The sequence below is a fragment of the Astatotilapia calliptera genome, chromosome 22, assembly GCF_964374335.1.
Source record: "Astatotilapia calliptera chromosome 22, fAstCal68.1, whole genome shotgun sequence".
In the NCBI taxonomy this organism is placed as follows: Eukaryota; Metazoa; Chordata; class Actinopteri; order Cichliformes; family Cichlidae; genus Astatotilapia; species Astatotilapia calliptera.
The window spans coordinates 30,048,680-30,067,159 of record NC_137442.1 but is presented as its reverse complement, the minus strand read 5'-3'; the positions used below and the strand labels follow the sequence as shown (position 1 = coordinate 30,067,159).

Here is an 18,480-nt window from a genome sequence, read left to right as displayed (position 1 = left end):
CACTCATTAGCGGCAACCAAAGTTGTCGGACCAGGTGACAGATGGACTGACATGTCTGGGCAACCATGGATACTGAGCCACAGCCAAAACCATTCATAGGGAGAAAAAAGGAGAGGCTTCTGGGTGAATGCAGTGTAGAAAAATACTCAATTCTATGCTCTGACAGTCAGAGCAGTGAGGCTGAACGATGAATTACACAAGGAAACCCAAGTCTTGAGAAAAAGGTGCAACGGTCAAATATTAGTGCTATTATCTAAAGAGCTCAGGGTGGAAGCTGTGGAGTTTCTCCGTCTACCTCGTCAAAGCTGGAGTTTAGCTTAGCAGATCTTTTCTTTATAATATACAACACAACAAATATTTAGGCCTGAAGTACATATTTAATACTTATACACAATTGCTAGGTGCATTAGGTACTAGAGGTGCTCAACAAAAGCACCATATGGAGTGGCAGAGGTAAAATGCACTAACAGGTGCAGTACAACACTACGCTGTATTTGAGTCAATAGAACAAATGACAGGAGTCCTGAAATTCAGAACGCAAAAGGAAACGAATATTTGAAATGAAAGGAGGGCGCACCTCAAGCCTCACAGTTAGATCAACACCCATATATAGGTTTAAAAAAAACAACAAAAAAAAACAAAAAACAAAACCCACAGTTTCGGGCCTCGGTGCGTTATCACAATATTCCTATGTAGAAATTATGCATTTACATTTTCCCCACTGCAGGTGTGCATTGCAGCCACTCTCCACACACTGTATTTGCAAATTTTAGCTTGTTTAGGACAACACGGCAATGGCATACTGTGAATACTGATTGACTTTAGTGATCTACTGCATTTTTGATTTTATTTTAAAATATATTAATTAGATGCATCATTAAAGGAAATGTAAAATTGAGTATGTAAAACAAAAAAAAATTCAGTATCATCAAAAATACCCAAAACATGTTTCAGCTAACTGTCTGCGTGTTAGCTGGCGGGCTACAGATCTATTTCACATATCTATTTGAAATGACACACAATAAGTGTCAAAGTCTTTAAGCCAGTTAGAACTTGTACACAGATATGCTTTTGCTAGCGATCAGCTAACTACAACTTAGCACAATGAGGCGATTAAATGAATTGGCTAACCTTATCTACTCAATACAGGATTTTGCTACACAAGTTAACATGCACACACTCCATGTTAGCACACATGAAGAGAAAGAAATATAGCTTAGTGTTGGAATTAATCCCAAAAATAAAACAATTCCATGATGAATGAAATGCAACTTTCATATCTGTAGTAGTATTATTTTAGAGGACTAGCAAATGTGGTGCATGCTTAGACAGAGGTTATTTACAACCCCAAAACATCCCTAAACTAAACTGTGGCAGTTTTATATTACCTTCTGCCATCCTAAAATATGTGTGCAAGTTGTAACATCCAGGAATATCTGTATTATTGATTGATATCTGTATTATTTAACCTTTACAATTTTTTTTTCTTATCTGGAACCAGATTGTCTGGGTCTAATTCATGCTTGCCATTTCCATCTCTTGGAGAGGCTTTTCATACATCAAAAAAATAGTTTTGGGCAGAATGCTTCTGTAGACTGCAGCGCATTTTAATGAGAAATGCTTAATTTCATAATAATCCACACTCTGAATGTACCAAAGACAGCAAAATACTTTGTCCTGTGAGATTAAACGCTGGCAGTCTGACGACTCGGCATGTTTTTCAGCAATAAGAGACTCTCATATGTTCAGAACTCTTCGAGCGCCTGCTGTCTGTTTGGAATTAGTCTCCATGGCAACGGACCAGACCGTCTGGCTTCAGCAAAGTAGTGCTGATGAAGTGGTGTGTTATGTTAATAGTCATCGGAGAAATAAGACCCTGAAAATATACAGTACATTTTGCAAGATTCCCCTATGGACTTGTTAAACTATAATTTAAGCTTAGCATACTTCTCACCTAGACATGTTTATGCAAGATGAGCATCACTGACAGTGAGTGCAAGCATCGGGGGGCAGTAATAGTAAATATCTGGCATGTAGATGGTTGTAACTTTAGAATAACTTTATGACTTCCCTCTATCCCACGATGCCTGTGTTTGAGGCCCAAAAAGCTGCAGCGGGGGGAGTTAAACGGCAAGAGATAAAAAGTTCTGTGCCTCACCTTGCCACACTTTGACACTGACTGGCCACATTGGATGGAGTCTGAAGCCTCTCATCGATGCTCAGCGCCTGAGGACCGAGTCTCCTTCCCACCGTCTGTCCAGCTCCTGCCTGCTGGTGCCGTTGCTGCTGCTCCTCTTCATCCTCCATCTCCTCGTTACCTGGCTTCTCCTTCCCTCGGCCCTCACTCTCGTTGTCGCTCTCCTCGCCTAAGATGTCATCCACCTATTATATTTTTGTTAAAAGGAGCTTTGTGAGCACATTTTTATCTTCTTTAACAGCAGCATGAATTCACACTGTAAATGCCACAAATACCCTTTTCATTTTGCATTTTGGCCTCCTCTCAAGTGCAAATTGGATTCATTAATTCCCTTCCTCCACGGAATACAAATTAAATCAACATGTCTTTATTTCTATAAGAAACATCTGGCAAATAATACATAAAGCTCCACTGAATCCTGGGAATCTTTAGTGAATATGGCTGTGAGAGAATGTCTGTTTATGCCCTCAGCCTTTCAGTGAAAATGCATTTAACAAATTCCAACCAAAGATTCGGTACGGAGGAACAGTTACACATCTACAGACATTGTGCATTACTGGAGAACACTGACATAAAGGACACTAAACAAAATACCTAAGAGAAAGGCCCATGACTGCAGCACATAAATTTGGATTTAAATATTTATTTCATGATAAGAATTGTTGTTTTCTTTTATTCATTTAAATTTCAGATCTTTATGTAAGACCACAAAAATTAACAAAGGATGTTATGTTTTCCTTTGGCTCATTTTTATGTGTTTTCCTATTCTCTCTAACCAACACACACACACACACACACACACACACACACACACAAACACACACACGCGCGCAGACTTATGCACTACTAGTTCTTTATGCTAATTAAAGCATGACCAAGAGCAAGGTAATAATGAGGTCAGTCTTTGTAACAGCTGTGAGCCAAAGGCTTCCAGGACACTTTCCTCTCTACTCTTGACTCTGAAATATCAAACAGGAAGCCTATCACGAATATGGTCATCTCAGGTACACAGCTCTGGCTCAGGAAGCCTCACTCATCACCTGCCTAAACCTTTTTTTTTAAATTGAGGAGCAGCCAATCAGATGAAAGCTGGCTTAAAGGGGATGAGGAGCTACAGGAATCTTTTTTTTCAGGAAGTGAAAGAACTGAGGGACTGCACCAACATTATATAAGATAAATACAATATATAAGAATTTCTTAAGAGCTGTGAGACTCCAAAAAGGAAAACATGAAACAGAAAATAAGTGTAGTGGGTGCCCAAATCTCTGGAGAGTACTGCAGCAAGGTAAAGATTAGCACATTTCATTGTTTGCCATTAAATTTCCGATGATGAAAAGCTCTATTAAAGGACTAATTCCTGTTCAAATTATCATCAAGGAGAACCTCGTACATTAGTCTGTTCGGTTGATCCACTACAGATTCTAATTATGCATGTAATTATATCTGGAAAGCACTTTTCCTTTTCCATATAATTGGGTAATATGCTGTACTGTAATGACGGTGATTAAAGTTGGAGGGATTAAAGAAGCTGGAATCAGATGTTTGATGCAGGTACTGTTGTATTAGTTCAAAGATAAACAAAATAAAATAATATTAATAATCTAATTATGTGCTGCTTATTTTATGTCTTCCTTTGTTTATCCTATATAACTCTCATAAGGATTACAGTTTAACATTGGTTTATTTCCTGGCTTGTTAAATTAAATTAGAGAGACGGTTGCACTGTCAAACAGTCAATGCCATACAAACTTCCTGTAAAAATGTCAACTTTTATTTTAATATTTCCATTTTGATGAATTTTATCAAAAAGTTAATTAAAAAATATTACACTATTTTAAAAAAAACAACAACAAAAAACAAAAGCTCATCAATCCTTTATTGTATTAGCTGCTCAATTTATAATGGCAATGGCTACGGACCAACAAACTACCCAACTGGCTGCTTTCAGATCAATAGGAATGAATATAGCCTCAGCAAATGTCCAGTCTTTGACCTTAACAAGCATCAAGCTGAAAGTGAGATTAATGAGAGGGGCGTAAGTCAGGATCACGTCTGACATCAAACCAGGTTTTGTTGGTGGTTACATGAACAACACAGTGTGCCTTGGTTAAGGTAGAGGGTAAAAGTGCCAGTAGTAATAAGTCTGATGTAAAAATGGAGAAAGAAAATTTTTTAAAAAGGAGGTCAGGTTGTTCCTCGTGTTCCATTTGCTGAATCAAATTTGAATCAGCTTAACCCTTTAGGGCACCAATAAATTGCAGTGTAAGACAAATAAAACAGTTTTTCTTTTTATGTCTGTCAGGAAAACAAATGAATATTCATCATTAATTCCTTCTAAAATATGATCATCTCAGTCCAGTCTGCCCACGACGATCTACCATGAAAGCGAACACTAACAATCGTTTAGCCTCGTCTCTGTGGCAGCTGCTAAGGATTTAAATGGGTTCTATTTTTCTGTTACTACAATCAAAATATGAGGGACAGATGGGCTGTTTATTAAAAAGCAGAACAGTGTAAAAAACATTTGTAAAAACTGGCTTAGGAAAGCTATTTCATCTAAATAAAGTTAACATTCTCAGGTTTACAGTTATGATAAACAGACATTTGAACCAACACATATGAGGTTCTGACACTGCAGCTACTATATTTAACCTTGATGGAAACAAGCACTTCACCAGACTGCAGTGTCACAAACAACCAGCCTAAAGACTACGGTTGATGTGCTGGAGGTCCTTCCCGGCTGTGGAAAAGAACAAAATTATAATATACAAAGATACTGGCAGTCAATGATACTACTCCTCAGGCTCCTAGTAGATATACCTGTGGTAACAATTTCAAACTCCTCGTCGCCTTGTTCTCGAGTTATTGCATTCACAAACTCGGGAGTCCACGCTGCCCGCCTGCTCACCCGGCAGGGTGACAACAATACCCTATCGGCCTTTCATAGCTGAGGGGTAAAAAGCTGAAGTGAAACTGACTTTAAAAGCAATGAAAAGCACCAACAGCAGCTTCTTGCACCTCTGCTGTTTGTAGTGAATTCTGTTCCCTTCCACTTCACAACCAATCGGCATTAGATCTACGCATTAAGTCATCCAAATTGAACTGCATTTTTGGAGGACTGAATCGGAGTATGTTTGTGTAGGCTGCAAACCGCTCAGCCATCTTAGGCTCTGTGCAGCCAAATACTTTAGCAAAAAGGACATTCAATTAGATTCTATTTATATATCAAAACTTTAAAAAAAATACAATAATAAAGAGAAAACTTAACAATCACATGACCGCCTTTGGACAAGCACTTGGTAACAGTGGGAAGGAAAACTTCCATGAACATATCCAGAGTATCCCGTGTCAGAAAGCCAAAAATGGAGCAATATTTTCTTAATTTGTAACTAAACATGATTTCTCCTTTCTTCCTGATAACTGAACAGGTGTTCAAATGACACGAAATGACTCTACTTAGATTTGGTGCCAACATTTGGAATCTACAACTAGCAAGCTCTCTTTTTCCGAAGACCATCTTCTAAAAAAAGAGCCAGTTAGCCTAGCTTGCATATCTCAGCTCCTAACTTACTCGGCTAACTAGCAAGTACCAAATTTGCACAATAGTTACCCTAAAATGCTCAACAGTTTGATGAGTAAGACCTACCTACATCACAACACAATGGAACAGGGAGTAATGGCATGCTTATTAAGAAGTTTTGAAGGAGCGTTGTGCTCTCAGTGATACATCTCAGGCTCTGGCTTACAAATGTTGCCAAATCACAGCACATGAAACACCTTCAAATCTGCTCATACTGGCATCAAGAATAGGGTTGAGTGACCTCATTAGTACCATCCCATTATTCCATTATTATGACACGTTAAACTAGCATCTCTACAAGTTAGTTAAGCAAGGGAGCTGAGGTCTGTTTTATCCGAGATCTCTACACAGTGAAAATTACTTTGCAACCACAAACCTCGCACCCCCCTAATGGCCAATAAAAAGAAAGTGGGTTTCAGGTACTTTTCAGATCCAGAAGCTACATATATCTTTAATACAGTCTACCATAAGTAGAGTTACTGACACAAAACTAGAACAAGGCAGATTCAATGTAATATAAATGTGCAAAACAACATTTGATCACTGATCATATCTGTTATTAATCTCTGTCTCTCTTCCACAGCATGTCTTTATCCTGTTTTTCTTCTTTTGCTCCAACTTGTCGCAGCAGATGGCCCCGCCCCTCCCTGAGCCTGGTTCTGCCGGAGGTTTCTTCCTGTTAAAAGGGAGTTTTTCCTTCCCACTGTCGCCAAAGTGCTCACAGGGGGTCATATGATTGTTGGGTTTTTCTCTATATCTATGAAGCGCTTTGAGGCGACTTTTGTTGTGATTTGGCGCTATATAAATAAAATTGAATTGAATTGAAACAATCAGCCATTGGCACGAAGCTAATGGCTGATTGATATTACATTCTACCATTATAAAAGGTATGCCAGTAGAGCAGAATAGCAGTAGTATAGGTTCTTAGAAAACAGGTCTTTATTCCACAGACAGGGGAAAAAGCACAGTATGTATCAATTTAAGAGCAAAACACTTACATGTACTGTGTGTGCATCAGAACAGTTCCTGTCTGCTACTCACCATGGAGCCACTGTACAGAAAGCCCCGTCGGCTTCTGATCATTTCCTTTCAAAGACCAATGTACAGTTCACTCTGTCAGGTAGGGTTCTTACAACCTTGGCAGAAACGGAAGCATTAACAATCCTCACAAAGAGCAAGGCAAACTTCCCACAGATTTTTCTCCTTTTTTTTCTCTCCTGGATATAATCAAAGGCCAACCAAAGAGCCCACCGTCAAACTTTTCAAAGCACAGCACGACGCCCCCTCAAAGCTTGTTTAGAGGCATGCTTTTGGTCTCATCACTGCAAGCTGGAAGTAGTGAGTGAATAAGTTTAGTGCAAGTGCGATTACAGGGAACGGAATCTATTTACAGCTAAATATCTCTGCTGCTAAACTATTGTGTTCGCCTTGTTTTTGACCCTCCCAAAGTTGACTGTGATGATAAATGTGTTCGAGGGAGGTGGCGAAGAGGTGAAGGAAACAGACTAACGACACAAGAACATGTTTTGATTATCACTCAGTCGTAAGATGCAGACAAACCACAGTAAATGTATCGTGTTTTACAGAATAGAAGATCACCTGTGGCAAATATTCTTTTGGCCGTTCACAGGCTGCCAAAGCAGCTGCGACCTGTTGAGAAACACTTCACGAGACATTTGAGTCATCTGGATCCAATTCTTTGAGCCCTGTAAAGCTGAGGTGGCTATTCAGCATTTGTTTTCTTTTTTAACAGAATGATGATAAAATACTCGGAGTTACAAATGTGATTTGATTAGTTACTTGACATCAATACCGGTTTAAAAGCACAGAGCAACAATGAGTATCACGCTCACAGTCTGAAGCAGCAGCTTGGAGCTTTAGATTTAGTTTACCTTTGCAGAGTTGTAGTTCAAATGTAAGCTAGCAAGTTGCAACACCACATTTGTGCTCTGTCCATTGCTGACAGGCATGCATGGCTTCCCAGCAACACTAAAATACGCCCCCCCCCCAAAAAAGGCACTTGTTGCAGTGACAAATGGTTAAAACTAGGGTACAGCTGTGCAAAAATAATCTTGCAATAACTGGATCGGCTGGAAAATCTAAAGTAAGGCAAACTAATAAAAGGCACATGCAGAGATGCCCATCTACAAACAAAGAGTCACAAAATATCTGACAGTGACTTCGCTGACTGTTGTTTGTTGATGTTATTTATGAAGGAGCAGCTCACATTTTTTAATATGTACGCTCAGGGCCATCTAAAAATGTCAGCTTTTGTTTTGTAGTCTCTGGCAGGTTGATGGCTTATTTAAAAAAGAAAACAAAGAAACTGCAGGGCGCAACATGTGGGGAAAAAACAAAAAAACCCACTAAAAACACAAAGGATACAAAAGCATATTTAAAAGGACCACAAACAGAACAATGACAGCTGTTACTCAAGATTACAGCTTGTAAGCATTAGGATATAGAAATCATTAGGAATTAAGCTGCATTGTTCTGAAAGACAGGTTTCCTGCCATAATACATTTATTCATACAAGACAAATAATTGTTTGGTTTTTTTAAAGAACATTTCTTCAATCATTTGTTTTCATCTCCCTGATTACTAATAATGGGCATCAGCCAAACTTTTATTTACACTTCTGCTTTCAATCTGTGCAGGTCCTACAGTGTTCAAAGCTGGAGCAGCAACACATAGTAATTATACCACAAAAATGCCAATCAGAATCAATACTGGAATTATTAATCAGAAGAGAAAAAAACCCCTGCAGAACTCAGAACCACCTGATCATAAGCAACCAATAAAGCTTTCTGACTGGCAGATGCTTCAATTAATCGACTGACCCTTTAAAATCAAAGTCAGTCAGGTCTTTACATCCAACATGTTGCCTTTGAGAACCAACGACTCAGCTACTGTCTGAGTTGTGTGTCTCTCAAGCACAGATCTAAAATTCCGCTTTTTAACTCTTAACTTTAAGATTCATATACTGAGAAATAAGCCGACAGTCAATTATGATCAAACAAAGGGCAGCAATTAGAAGAAGCCTTTACTTGGGGGAGCACTGAACAGATGTTGCCCGGCGGAATGAGTATTAGCTTGGGCTGAGGTCAGCTTAAAGAAAATTAGCAGCCATTGATCAAATTTCTGCTCTGACATCTTACTTTGCATAAAGTATCTCTTACACCTTACCAGGCTGGTCTTTTACAGTCCACTGCTATTTGTCATTTTGTCTCCATTATTATATGTGATGGCATTTAATAAAGGTTTTTCTATCCATCAATACCAAAGACTTACATGAATAATACCCAAAAATTTTAACAACCTGACATAGATGGATGTTCATTTTAGCCACATTAGCTCCTAATTGAGTAGTCTTTCAAGAAATACATCAACCTCCTCCACCTATGGAGCTACGTAATGTTTTTATTTATTTTTTTTAAAATGCATGGTCTACTGTGAGTTTATTATTACCATCATGTATTAATTTCACAATGCCAAATAAGACAACAGCTTAATCATTATGATGCTAAATAAATTATCACTGCCTTCTGTGAAGATCAGACTACAAGACAAGTGTGATGTAGGTCCTGTACACGTTCTAGCCAATTACACCTTTTCTCTTCTGTCAACAGAACAACCCTTGGTGAATAGCTGCAGACTTGCAACTGCTCTCTATACAAATACATTTTATTAAAGGGTTTTATCATGACTACAGACAACTTTTTCAGTGGTGGTTTAGTGCCTCTTTAATGGTGAAGGAATAACTGAGGCCAATGAAATGGCCTTTGTGAATGTTACTGAACTTTTTATCCAAAATATCAGCTGCAACAGGATAAGGAAAAGCAAGAGACAACAGCAGACGGCTCTACTTGAACAAACTAACCAGTTAACCTTTTCATTAAAGACTTGCCAGCTGATCTAGGAACTCCAGGGTTTCTCCAGTGTTTTTTCAGGGCATCGCAGCCTTAAGTTGACCCCTGTGTTTTTTCTAGACCAGGTTTGGCCAACTCCAGGCCTCACGGGCCGGTGTCCTGCAGGTTTTAGACATCACCCTGGGTCTACATACCTGAATCAAATGATTAGTTCATTACCAGGCCTCTGGAGAACTTCAATACATGCTGAGGAGGTAATTTAGCCATTTAAATCAGCTGTGATGGCTCAAGGACACATCTAAAAGCTGCAGGGCACCGGCCCTCGAGGCCTGGATTTGGACCCCACTGTTCTCAACAAAAGCGATCCTTACAACCCTTAAATTTGCTAACGCTTAAAATGCATCTTATTAGATCTACTGTTCCCGTGAACTGTTTATGCACACACATAAAGACAGCTTGGAAAAAAACCTAGAGATAAAATACAATTGAATAAAGAACAAGGCAAACGTTACGGCTTAATACAGTTGTACGTGTGTGTATGATTGGATGGGTACTTAATAAGGTAACTAAATTATTCATTGAGTCAGTCATATAAAATACCTTTACTGTGACTCTCACTGGTGCTCTTTGTATTGTATACAATCCAGTCTGTAGTCATACCAGTGTAACTGACAACAGATAATGTTGCTGCTGCAGGAGCAGGAGATGGCACTGATCTTTCAAAATGTGCAGCAAAAACAAACAAAAACACAGCAGCATTCCCTCACCAGCCTCAGTCACATACAACTATGAAAGACTTAGCTTACCTTAATTACCAAACAGAAGTGGACAGTAGGGGTGGGTGATATAGACTCAATATTAATTAATTCCAAAGAGCTGCAGTCACAGATGACAAACTTTCTAATTTAAAGTGAGAATCTATTGCTTTAAGCTGCCAGCAGCAGCATTATAGTGCAATAATAGTATATAGTAGTAATATTAGTATAATAACAGCAATATATCCTTAAACCAAAAATAAGTAAGAGAAAAATTGCCTAGCTAGTGTTTTCCCTGGTAATTTTTGGAACAAAGCATAAGGCTGATATGTGGCTGTTTTTCACACCAGGGAACAAAAAAAGCATAGTGTTGCTATAGCAACGACTTTGCTATACAATGTAAACATTTATACTGGTATTATTACGGACAATGTGAGCCTTAGTGGACAGACATAAGCGCAACAGCTAAAACAAAATTACATTAAAAAAATTTTCTTTAATCTTTCCTGATTTATTCTTTATGCCTAAGATTTGTCTTATTCAATCAATTTTTACCTGTGTAAAAATGGCACACCTTTCTTCTCCTCCACTCTTCATTGTGACCTCCACAAAGAGGATGCACCGATGGAAAAAAAAACATCTGACTGACGGATATTTAAGACTGATCCCGATATTTGGTAAAAAATGTCTTTTTTTTTCCTTTTCTATTTATTGACTGCTATAAAAGCCAACATCAATAAATGGATAGATCAGCAGATAGCCAATAAATTGGTTGGGCTCTGAGCTTTACAAACACACAGTTACATTAAGTGTCAAATTAACCGTGTCTGTTTTCTCTTGATTGATCGTTGTAGCTGCTCCAAATAATTCAATTAATTTAATTAATTGCAATCTTTTTTATACACCTGCACACACATATGGCGCTATGTCAACTGGTACATTAAACTGAACTGAATCACACCACCCCAACAACTTTTCTGGACAAAATCCAGTAGTACGTACCCCAGAGCTTAGCTATGAAAAGAACTTTCTTAAATCTTAAAGTTTTGGTGTAGGACTGGTTCGCCTACCTAAAAAAACATCACTTTCTCTTTATATTAAGGTAACTCACAGGAGAAAACAATATGCCTGCAAGCGCTACAATGTGTGAGGTAGGAATCCAGAGTGGGAGCTCAGCATATTTCTGTGCAGCCAATCAGCAATCATTGTTCTCACCAATTTCTGTTTATGCTGGGTTAGTGTACACGGAGCTCATGTTTTCAGCGTGAGGGCAGCTCATGGAGAACTTTTCATAGCAAAGTCCCAATGAAGAGGGATTACATAAGCTACACCCTGCCAAAATTACCGACTTCATCTCGGAAAGGTAGTCAGAGGTGGTAATAGAGCCGACGGCTGATTGCTGAATGGAGTAAGAGTGTTGATGGCTCGTTCAAAGTGGGGAGAGGAAGATGAGGGCTTTGTGCTGGGTGAGAAAATGCTCACTGGAGACCATCGGGAAAAGAAATTAATGGAAATGAATACGAGAAGTCGATGTGAAGATATTGTGATTGCTAGCTATTTAAAAAAAAAAACAGTAATGTTATGCATTGGGACCGGTGAATCGGGAGCACAAAGAACTCCAACACCAATCTACTCATACCTGCAGCTGTTCATTAGCTCAGGGTCACAAACCCAGCTCTCATTGTTTTGAGTCAAGGGCATTCCCATCCTCTGCTTGCTCCTCATAAATAAAGGAAAGCTGAAGTGCTCAAACGGAAAAGATGCAGCAATCTTCTGAGAATGAACTTTTTAGAGGCTCTGTAAACAGGAACACGCTGGTTTCTTTTTACCATTATCCAGAAAAGATATGCTAAAAAAGCTGAGGTTAGTCGAAGAGAGTTGCATAAGGCTGAACTGAAAACATTACTGTGAAATAACAGACCCCACGTAGCTTCAGGTGACAGTTTGTGTTATTACTTTTTAGATTTCAGTGTTTATATCAATGATGTGGGGTTTTTTTAACCTTAGAAAAAAAAAAAAACCTTCACCAAGTTGCTCAGAAAGGAATAGAAGCTTCTTTTTTTTTGTTGTTGTTGTTTTTTTTTGTTTTTTTTAATGTGGACCAATAGTGGACATTATGCAACAGCCAAATGAGAGATTTCTGCCAGGCTGCCAAAGACTGGTGCAAATGGAAACTGGACCAGATGGAATATTCATCCCGCTTCAGGTCAAGGGCTAAATGATGGATTCGTGTGACTGGGAGCAATAATTTGCTGGTTGTGTTGGCATGATTCCTGTTTGCAGCATTGGTCTGATTTGATCAGTCTAATGTCTTCTAATTAAATTCTTTAAAAGTTGTGAAACTCAAATTCAGCACCACAGACCGTATCACACACTCAGCTTAATAGGTAGATGATTTCATCTGAATAGATTCACTTCGCTCAAACTTGACCTAATACTCTTTTCTTATAAAGCTACATTGTCTTACTTCCAACGTATGTTTTCTAAGCTCTACTGTGAAGACAATATGGGTTTATGAGATTTCTAAATCAATGCATTCTGTTCTTGTTCACAAACGTTTTCAGAATTGAACTCTGTTTGGATAATGCTATGCTATCAGTGTATGCCCAGTTAGCATGAAAATGTGCTTTGTTTTTGCAGTTTTCAAGTAATTTCACATCTTCCACTTTCCACATCTTTCTCTAGAATGCGAGGCTTGTCAATCAGCTTTGAGTGTGATCAATCATAATAACTTTAAAGACAGCTAACGTTTTATGTGGTTGCAAAGCACATCTTAAGAACTAGTTCTGTCAGACAATAGTCCTTAAAAGTTTGACAGTATTCTATAAAGTTGAGGCTAATTGAAGGACGTTTGAGTTTTTCTGTTAACACTGCCAGACAATTATCAGGAGTTAACATGAAGCAGTTAAATACGGTATAAGATTTTTTTTAAAATAGTCTTTTAAGTGAGCTTAAACAGCAACCCGAATTAAAAACCTTCAGTGAGTATAAATAGACTGACATTTAAAAACACCAAACTGAGCTAAAATCACAAACAAATTACAAACAAACAACTGAGTTGTTTATTACAATAAATTAAATAAATGACATCACAAAAACTGTCCAGTAAATGTATTAATTGCATATCCAGAACTAAAAACACATCTTTGCATCAGACATAATGAACCTAAATTTAAGCACTCCGAGTATTTATACGCTATTGCTGTAAGAACACACGTTCAACCACTCAAATCCAAGTTCCCCTACTACATATTTGCTAATGCCAAAAGGCTCAGGACAGGTCTCCATGTCTGAGCATCAAATGCAATTATCCCTCTTGTATTTCCAGATTCTGTAGCATTCATAAATCATTAGTAAACGCTTGGACTGATGTAATCTGAGAACTGATATGATGACAAGTAGCAGTAATCAAGCTAGGGCACCCTGACCCCAAGAGGAGCTTTGCACTGGATTAAAAGTAAACTTGTGACTTTATTGCAAAGAAAATAAATACATTTAAGCTTTTAAATCAACAAAAACGCTCATTGTTGGCCAAATTAAATTTCACAGATTGCAAGTCTTAATACACTATATGTTGAAACTGGTGGGACTGCTATGCTGTTCACATTAAAACTTAAATTACAGGTCTAACTCTGTTCACAGAGAGCAGCAGAGGCTTTCATATACCTAATTCTGCATGTCTCTTTGGCACACATTAGCTGTGGCAGGGTGCAGCACGTGCCAAATGACTCTGCTGGCAGGAGACTGGGTTAAAATGCTCTCTCCTGGGAGACCATCCAAATGGATAAAACAGGTGTTATTACGGTTGGCTGTAGGGGGCTTTTTTCTTTTTCTTTTTTTTTTAATGAGACAGACAGATGCTAATGGTCGGCCTGCTTCTTCTACATTTATTTTCTTTCTTCTTATGATTATCATCTTCTATATTAATTCTAACAAAAATAAATAAATTTTGTTTGCCATGCATATCATATTTTGGGAAATACGACCAAGATCAATACTTGCAGGTGAAGAGTGACTGATGAATGCACTATGGTCTTAGACTTAATGAGCCATGTGCGTGGGGGAGCATGCTACTCCAACAACAACCAGTCTTATTGCTCGCCTGACTTTATAATACCCACATGCTCATTTATTTACTTGATTTAGAATCCTGGAGCAGATGACTGCATAGAGTCTCAGTAATAACATCCAACATAGGACTGATGGTCCACATTCCACATCATTATGTTAGCGAGAGCAATAAGACAAAACCGATTCCAGTCATTTCCAGTCATAAATGCAGCCATCAAGGGCACAGCAATTTCAAAGAAAGGTCATCCAGTTGGTACACGGTTATTTGCCAGGCAGCTCTGCACACGTTGCTCCAGGTAAACTGACACAAACACCACCATGTTACCATTGCTGGCATTTAAATGTGAGGCTGTCCAACTGACTCAAATGTGTACCTTACTTGAGCCAATTAAGTGTGGTTCTTTCCCTCTGCCCCTGAAGATCCAGAGTGTTTAAGAATGTCACAGACTGGCCTTTAGCAAAACAATTCGAAGAGGATGACATTTGAAATGCAGTGCATCTACAAAGGACCCTTCACTTGAGTCAACTTCTCTACCCCTTTACAGAGCAAAACATGGTGAACGAGGCTTTAAGCTTCACTTGCAAGAAGCAAACAGTCGTGCCTTACAGTTCTACAAGTCTGATAAATTGTAGAGGTGGGAATCACCATACATCCCACGATACGATATTATCACAATACTTAACGCACGATACGATATTATTGCAATTTTTTAAAATATTTTGCGATATTCAGATTCTGTACATAAAGGTAAACTTTATCAATATTCATTTTATCTAATATCAAAGTCTCGCACTCAGTCTTTCTCTCATTTCAGTCAGTTTTATTGTTGACAAACTGAACGGTTTGTATTACAGTCTAGTCCAACTTAACTGAATGCAACCATCTGGTACAATTATAGCTATTCTGAACTATGCAATTTATGAAAACTATGCATCCCATTCAGCAACTGAAGAATATGAAAGTAAATTAAAACAAAATATAATTTTACATTACATAAAAAAGTTTTAAACTTAATTAAAATAAAACATGTCTTAAATTTAGTTTATTGCTGCCAAAAAAAAAAGTTAAACACATTTGGACAGTGAAGGAATGTCAGGATTCTTGCTCAGAAAAAGGAGCTGATCAACATGCTCTGAAGTCAGAGCATGTTCCAGTCCACAAAAACTTTTTTTTGTAACAAAATATCGATTTCTGCTCTCCCTGTATCGATACATTATTAGCAAACAAAATATCACAATACTACACAGTATCGATTTTTCCCCCACCCCTAATAAATTGCTAAAGCTAATAATCTAAACTAAAAAAAACCAAAGGCCTATCAACGTGCCTTTATTCAGATACTTGGAAACATTTTTTAAACAGTTGCCCCTTTGTAATACTGTGATGTAATATGATTGTAAATGTATTATTTATGGAAATAACACAGTAAGATGATATAAGCGCTATGCAGGAGGTAGTAGGATTATCATTTATTAATAGCGGAGTATGTAAAATTTCATTTCATTTCCTTGTCAGTCATAATTTATCTTTAAACACGTACACATCAGGCAGAATTAGTTTAAGAGGTGTTGGAATAGCCCAGTAGTGTGACTTTGAGAACTACAGCCTAGAGCAAATAAAATTATATGCCTTAAAATGTTTAAATAGACCACTTCAAAGTAAACATAAGGGTTTGGACACTGTATTTTTTCCCAAAACAGAGCAAGATTAAACAAATCATCATAAAATTGCCCCCAAATTAATGATTAACTTCAGAACTAATACCACATTTACACAATTGTGTTTTGGGAATAATACTGGGAATCAATTCTGGATACCTTATCAGGCAACTTGATCTTTATCCACTATAGTGCTACATCAGCAAGACGCTGGCCTTTAATTAAGACTGAAAATTAATGCTTGGTCCATGCTGTCATGCTAAAGTTTTAGTGCACATGGTTGTGATAAATGGGAAAAAAGCATGTGCTAGATAAAGACATGTGACTTTCAACAGGAACAGGACCACCAAACCTCACCCCTTCTGTCTTTATGCAAAGGAGGATTAATACTTATGAACAGTTAATTAAATTGAACCCAGAGTCAAACAGGCCGAGATCAATCTGCGACCCCTCCGGCTGCTTAGGGAAAAAAGCAATCCATGAATGATTGGCAGGCGGTTGGCTAGAGGTTGCTGACAGAGGTAAACTTGTCTGCACATGAAATTGAAAAGTGTGACTCAAACCAGGAAGAGAGGCCGTTTCTCTTCAAAGTAATAGCTGTGCCTTTTGAAACATATTTACTTTTACTTTAAAGGCACTTGATGTCTATTTGTTTTGCACTAATTCAAGCTTAACTATCGCTTGGCCAGTAGTTGGTGAGTGTTTGGAGACGGGTCAGCATCTTCCATGCAAGCTATGGGCAACTACAGCAATCTCAGCAAACCTGATGGGAATACACGTTTTTCCTAAGCAACCAGAGGCTGTCAGGAAATCGCAGAATGGTTTCTAAGCCTGTATGACCTAAATCTTAGAGCCAACTGCCATAAATGTCTATAATCCCTGATGTTAAGGATGGACCTATGGATAATCACGATCCTCTCCAATCTCAATTTCATCTTGTGTGTCCAACCTGGTTTGCATTCATTGCCAAATCCTGTTTAACAAGACAAACGTTCCTTTGCACTCTCTTTTTAAGGGCAGAAATGTGGGGAAAGTGTGATTTTCAAGCTTCCCCTGGGCATCGAAATATATCCCCCCCCCATCTATAAGAGAGCAGCTATGAGGCTTTGACACTTCAGAAGATTGAGAGATGGCAGCTCTATCCTCCAGTAGTTCAGCCCCCTACTTCACACAAAGCAATTACAGAGTGCAAAAAGTTCTTATATCTGTAGGAGTTCACAGAGGATGAATAATTAGAATAATCAGAGCAATCCCTACAGAGATATGTGAGCTCATAATTTCACCAAGGTAGAACCAGTGAGAATTACCACATTTGAACAAACTACATTTTCCAAACCTCAGTCTAACAAAACAGTTAAGCTAATTTACTTACATTTACTTACATTCATCAATGAATGAAAGACAATCATTTCATACTTAGAACACATACATGGTTTTCAAGCACCATACCATCCCTGTTTCAAAACAGCATTTCAAAGACATGAAAGCCATTTTTTCAGTCTAATTACACCAGGTCAGACATAATTATACCAAAGCTCTGACCAAACCACTGACTGCTCCATTTGCAGATTAATAACAAACCCACAATGTTCAGTTTCCATTGGGCTGCAGTGGTTCTAAAATCCAGTCTGTTTTCCTTTAGCCACAGCATCTAAAAGGACCCATTAGATGCCTCTATCAGAAAGAATTATATTGAGTAATATTAATGGTTTTAGTACAATGAACTCTTTGTTTTGTGTGCTTACTAGGGATGGGTACCGGTATCCGGTGCCATGATGGCACCAGTTCTGACATAAACGGTAACCAGACCGAAAAGCAGCGCACATTTTGGTGCTTTTTTTCCTGAGACGTCATACACTTTGGATTCTAGCCATTTTACCTTTCCGAGGATAGTAGGCGGGCCCAGGTACGTACGTTCTTTTAGAGCAGAGCTACAGAATAAAAAGTCTGGCTGTACTTCACAGCAAAGGATGCAAACTCAGCAGCCTGCAACACGTGCTTTAAGCTGATACTGTGCAAAGGAGGTAACACCTCGAATCTGATGAAACACTTGGCGACGCAGCGTTAGCGTTTTTTTAAAAGCTGAGAAATGCACCGTATTTGATAGCTTGCTGCGAGACCTCACACCGTGCACATCTACTGCGGGTGTGGTGCCTGTTATCGGACCCGGAGTTCGCAACATCCCCCAAGAACCCGAAGAGGCGAGTCCTGGCCACGTTATTACATTAATGCACGTAAGGTGAACTAGCAAACACCGTCATAGTTACATGCGGCTGTCTTCTTGTTTGATGGCAGATACTCCCTTCACCCTGACCAAAAAGGCTAAAATGACCAAAGAAAAAGTGAAAA

The 18,480-nt window shown here is 38.5% G+C and overlaps 1 protein-coding gene across 6 annotated transcripts in view; it reads right to left on the bottom strand.

The window, feature by feature from the left end:
* Positions 1 to 18,480, bottom strand: part of ctdp1 (CTD (carboxy-terminal domain, RNA polymerase II, polypeptide A) phosphatase, subunit 1) — a 94,007-nt gene that overhangs the window by 50,987 nt on the left and 24,540 nt on the right. For 4 of the 6 annotated variants that reach the window (XR_013904739.1, XM_026155959.2, XM_026155960.2 and 1 more), the window contains exon 12: positions 2,159 to 2,382. The exons of 1 other annotated variant lie outside the window; for it this stretch is intronic. Coding sequence is in view for 4 of the 5 variants with exons in the window: in XM_026155959.2 (XP_026011744.2) it covers positions 2,159 to 2,382 (224 nt within the window). In the remaining variant the exon portion in view is untranslated. Of the gene's footprint in view, positions 1 to 1,652; positions 1,830 to 2,158; positions 2,383 to 18,480 lie in introns of those variants that run through there. One more of the 6 variants, XM_080296390.1, reaches the window with a different exon arrangement.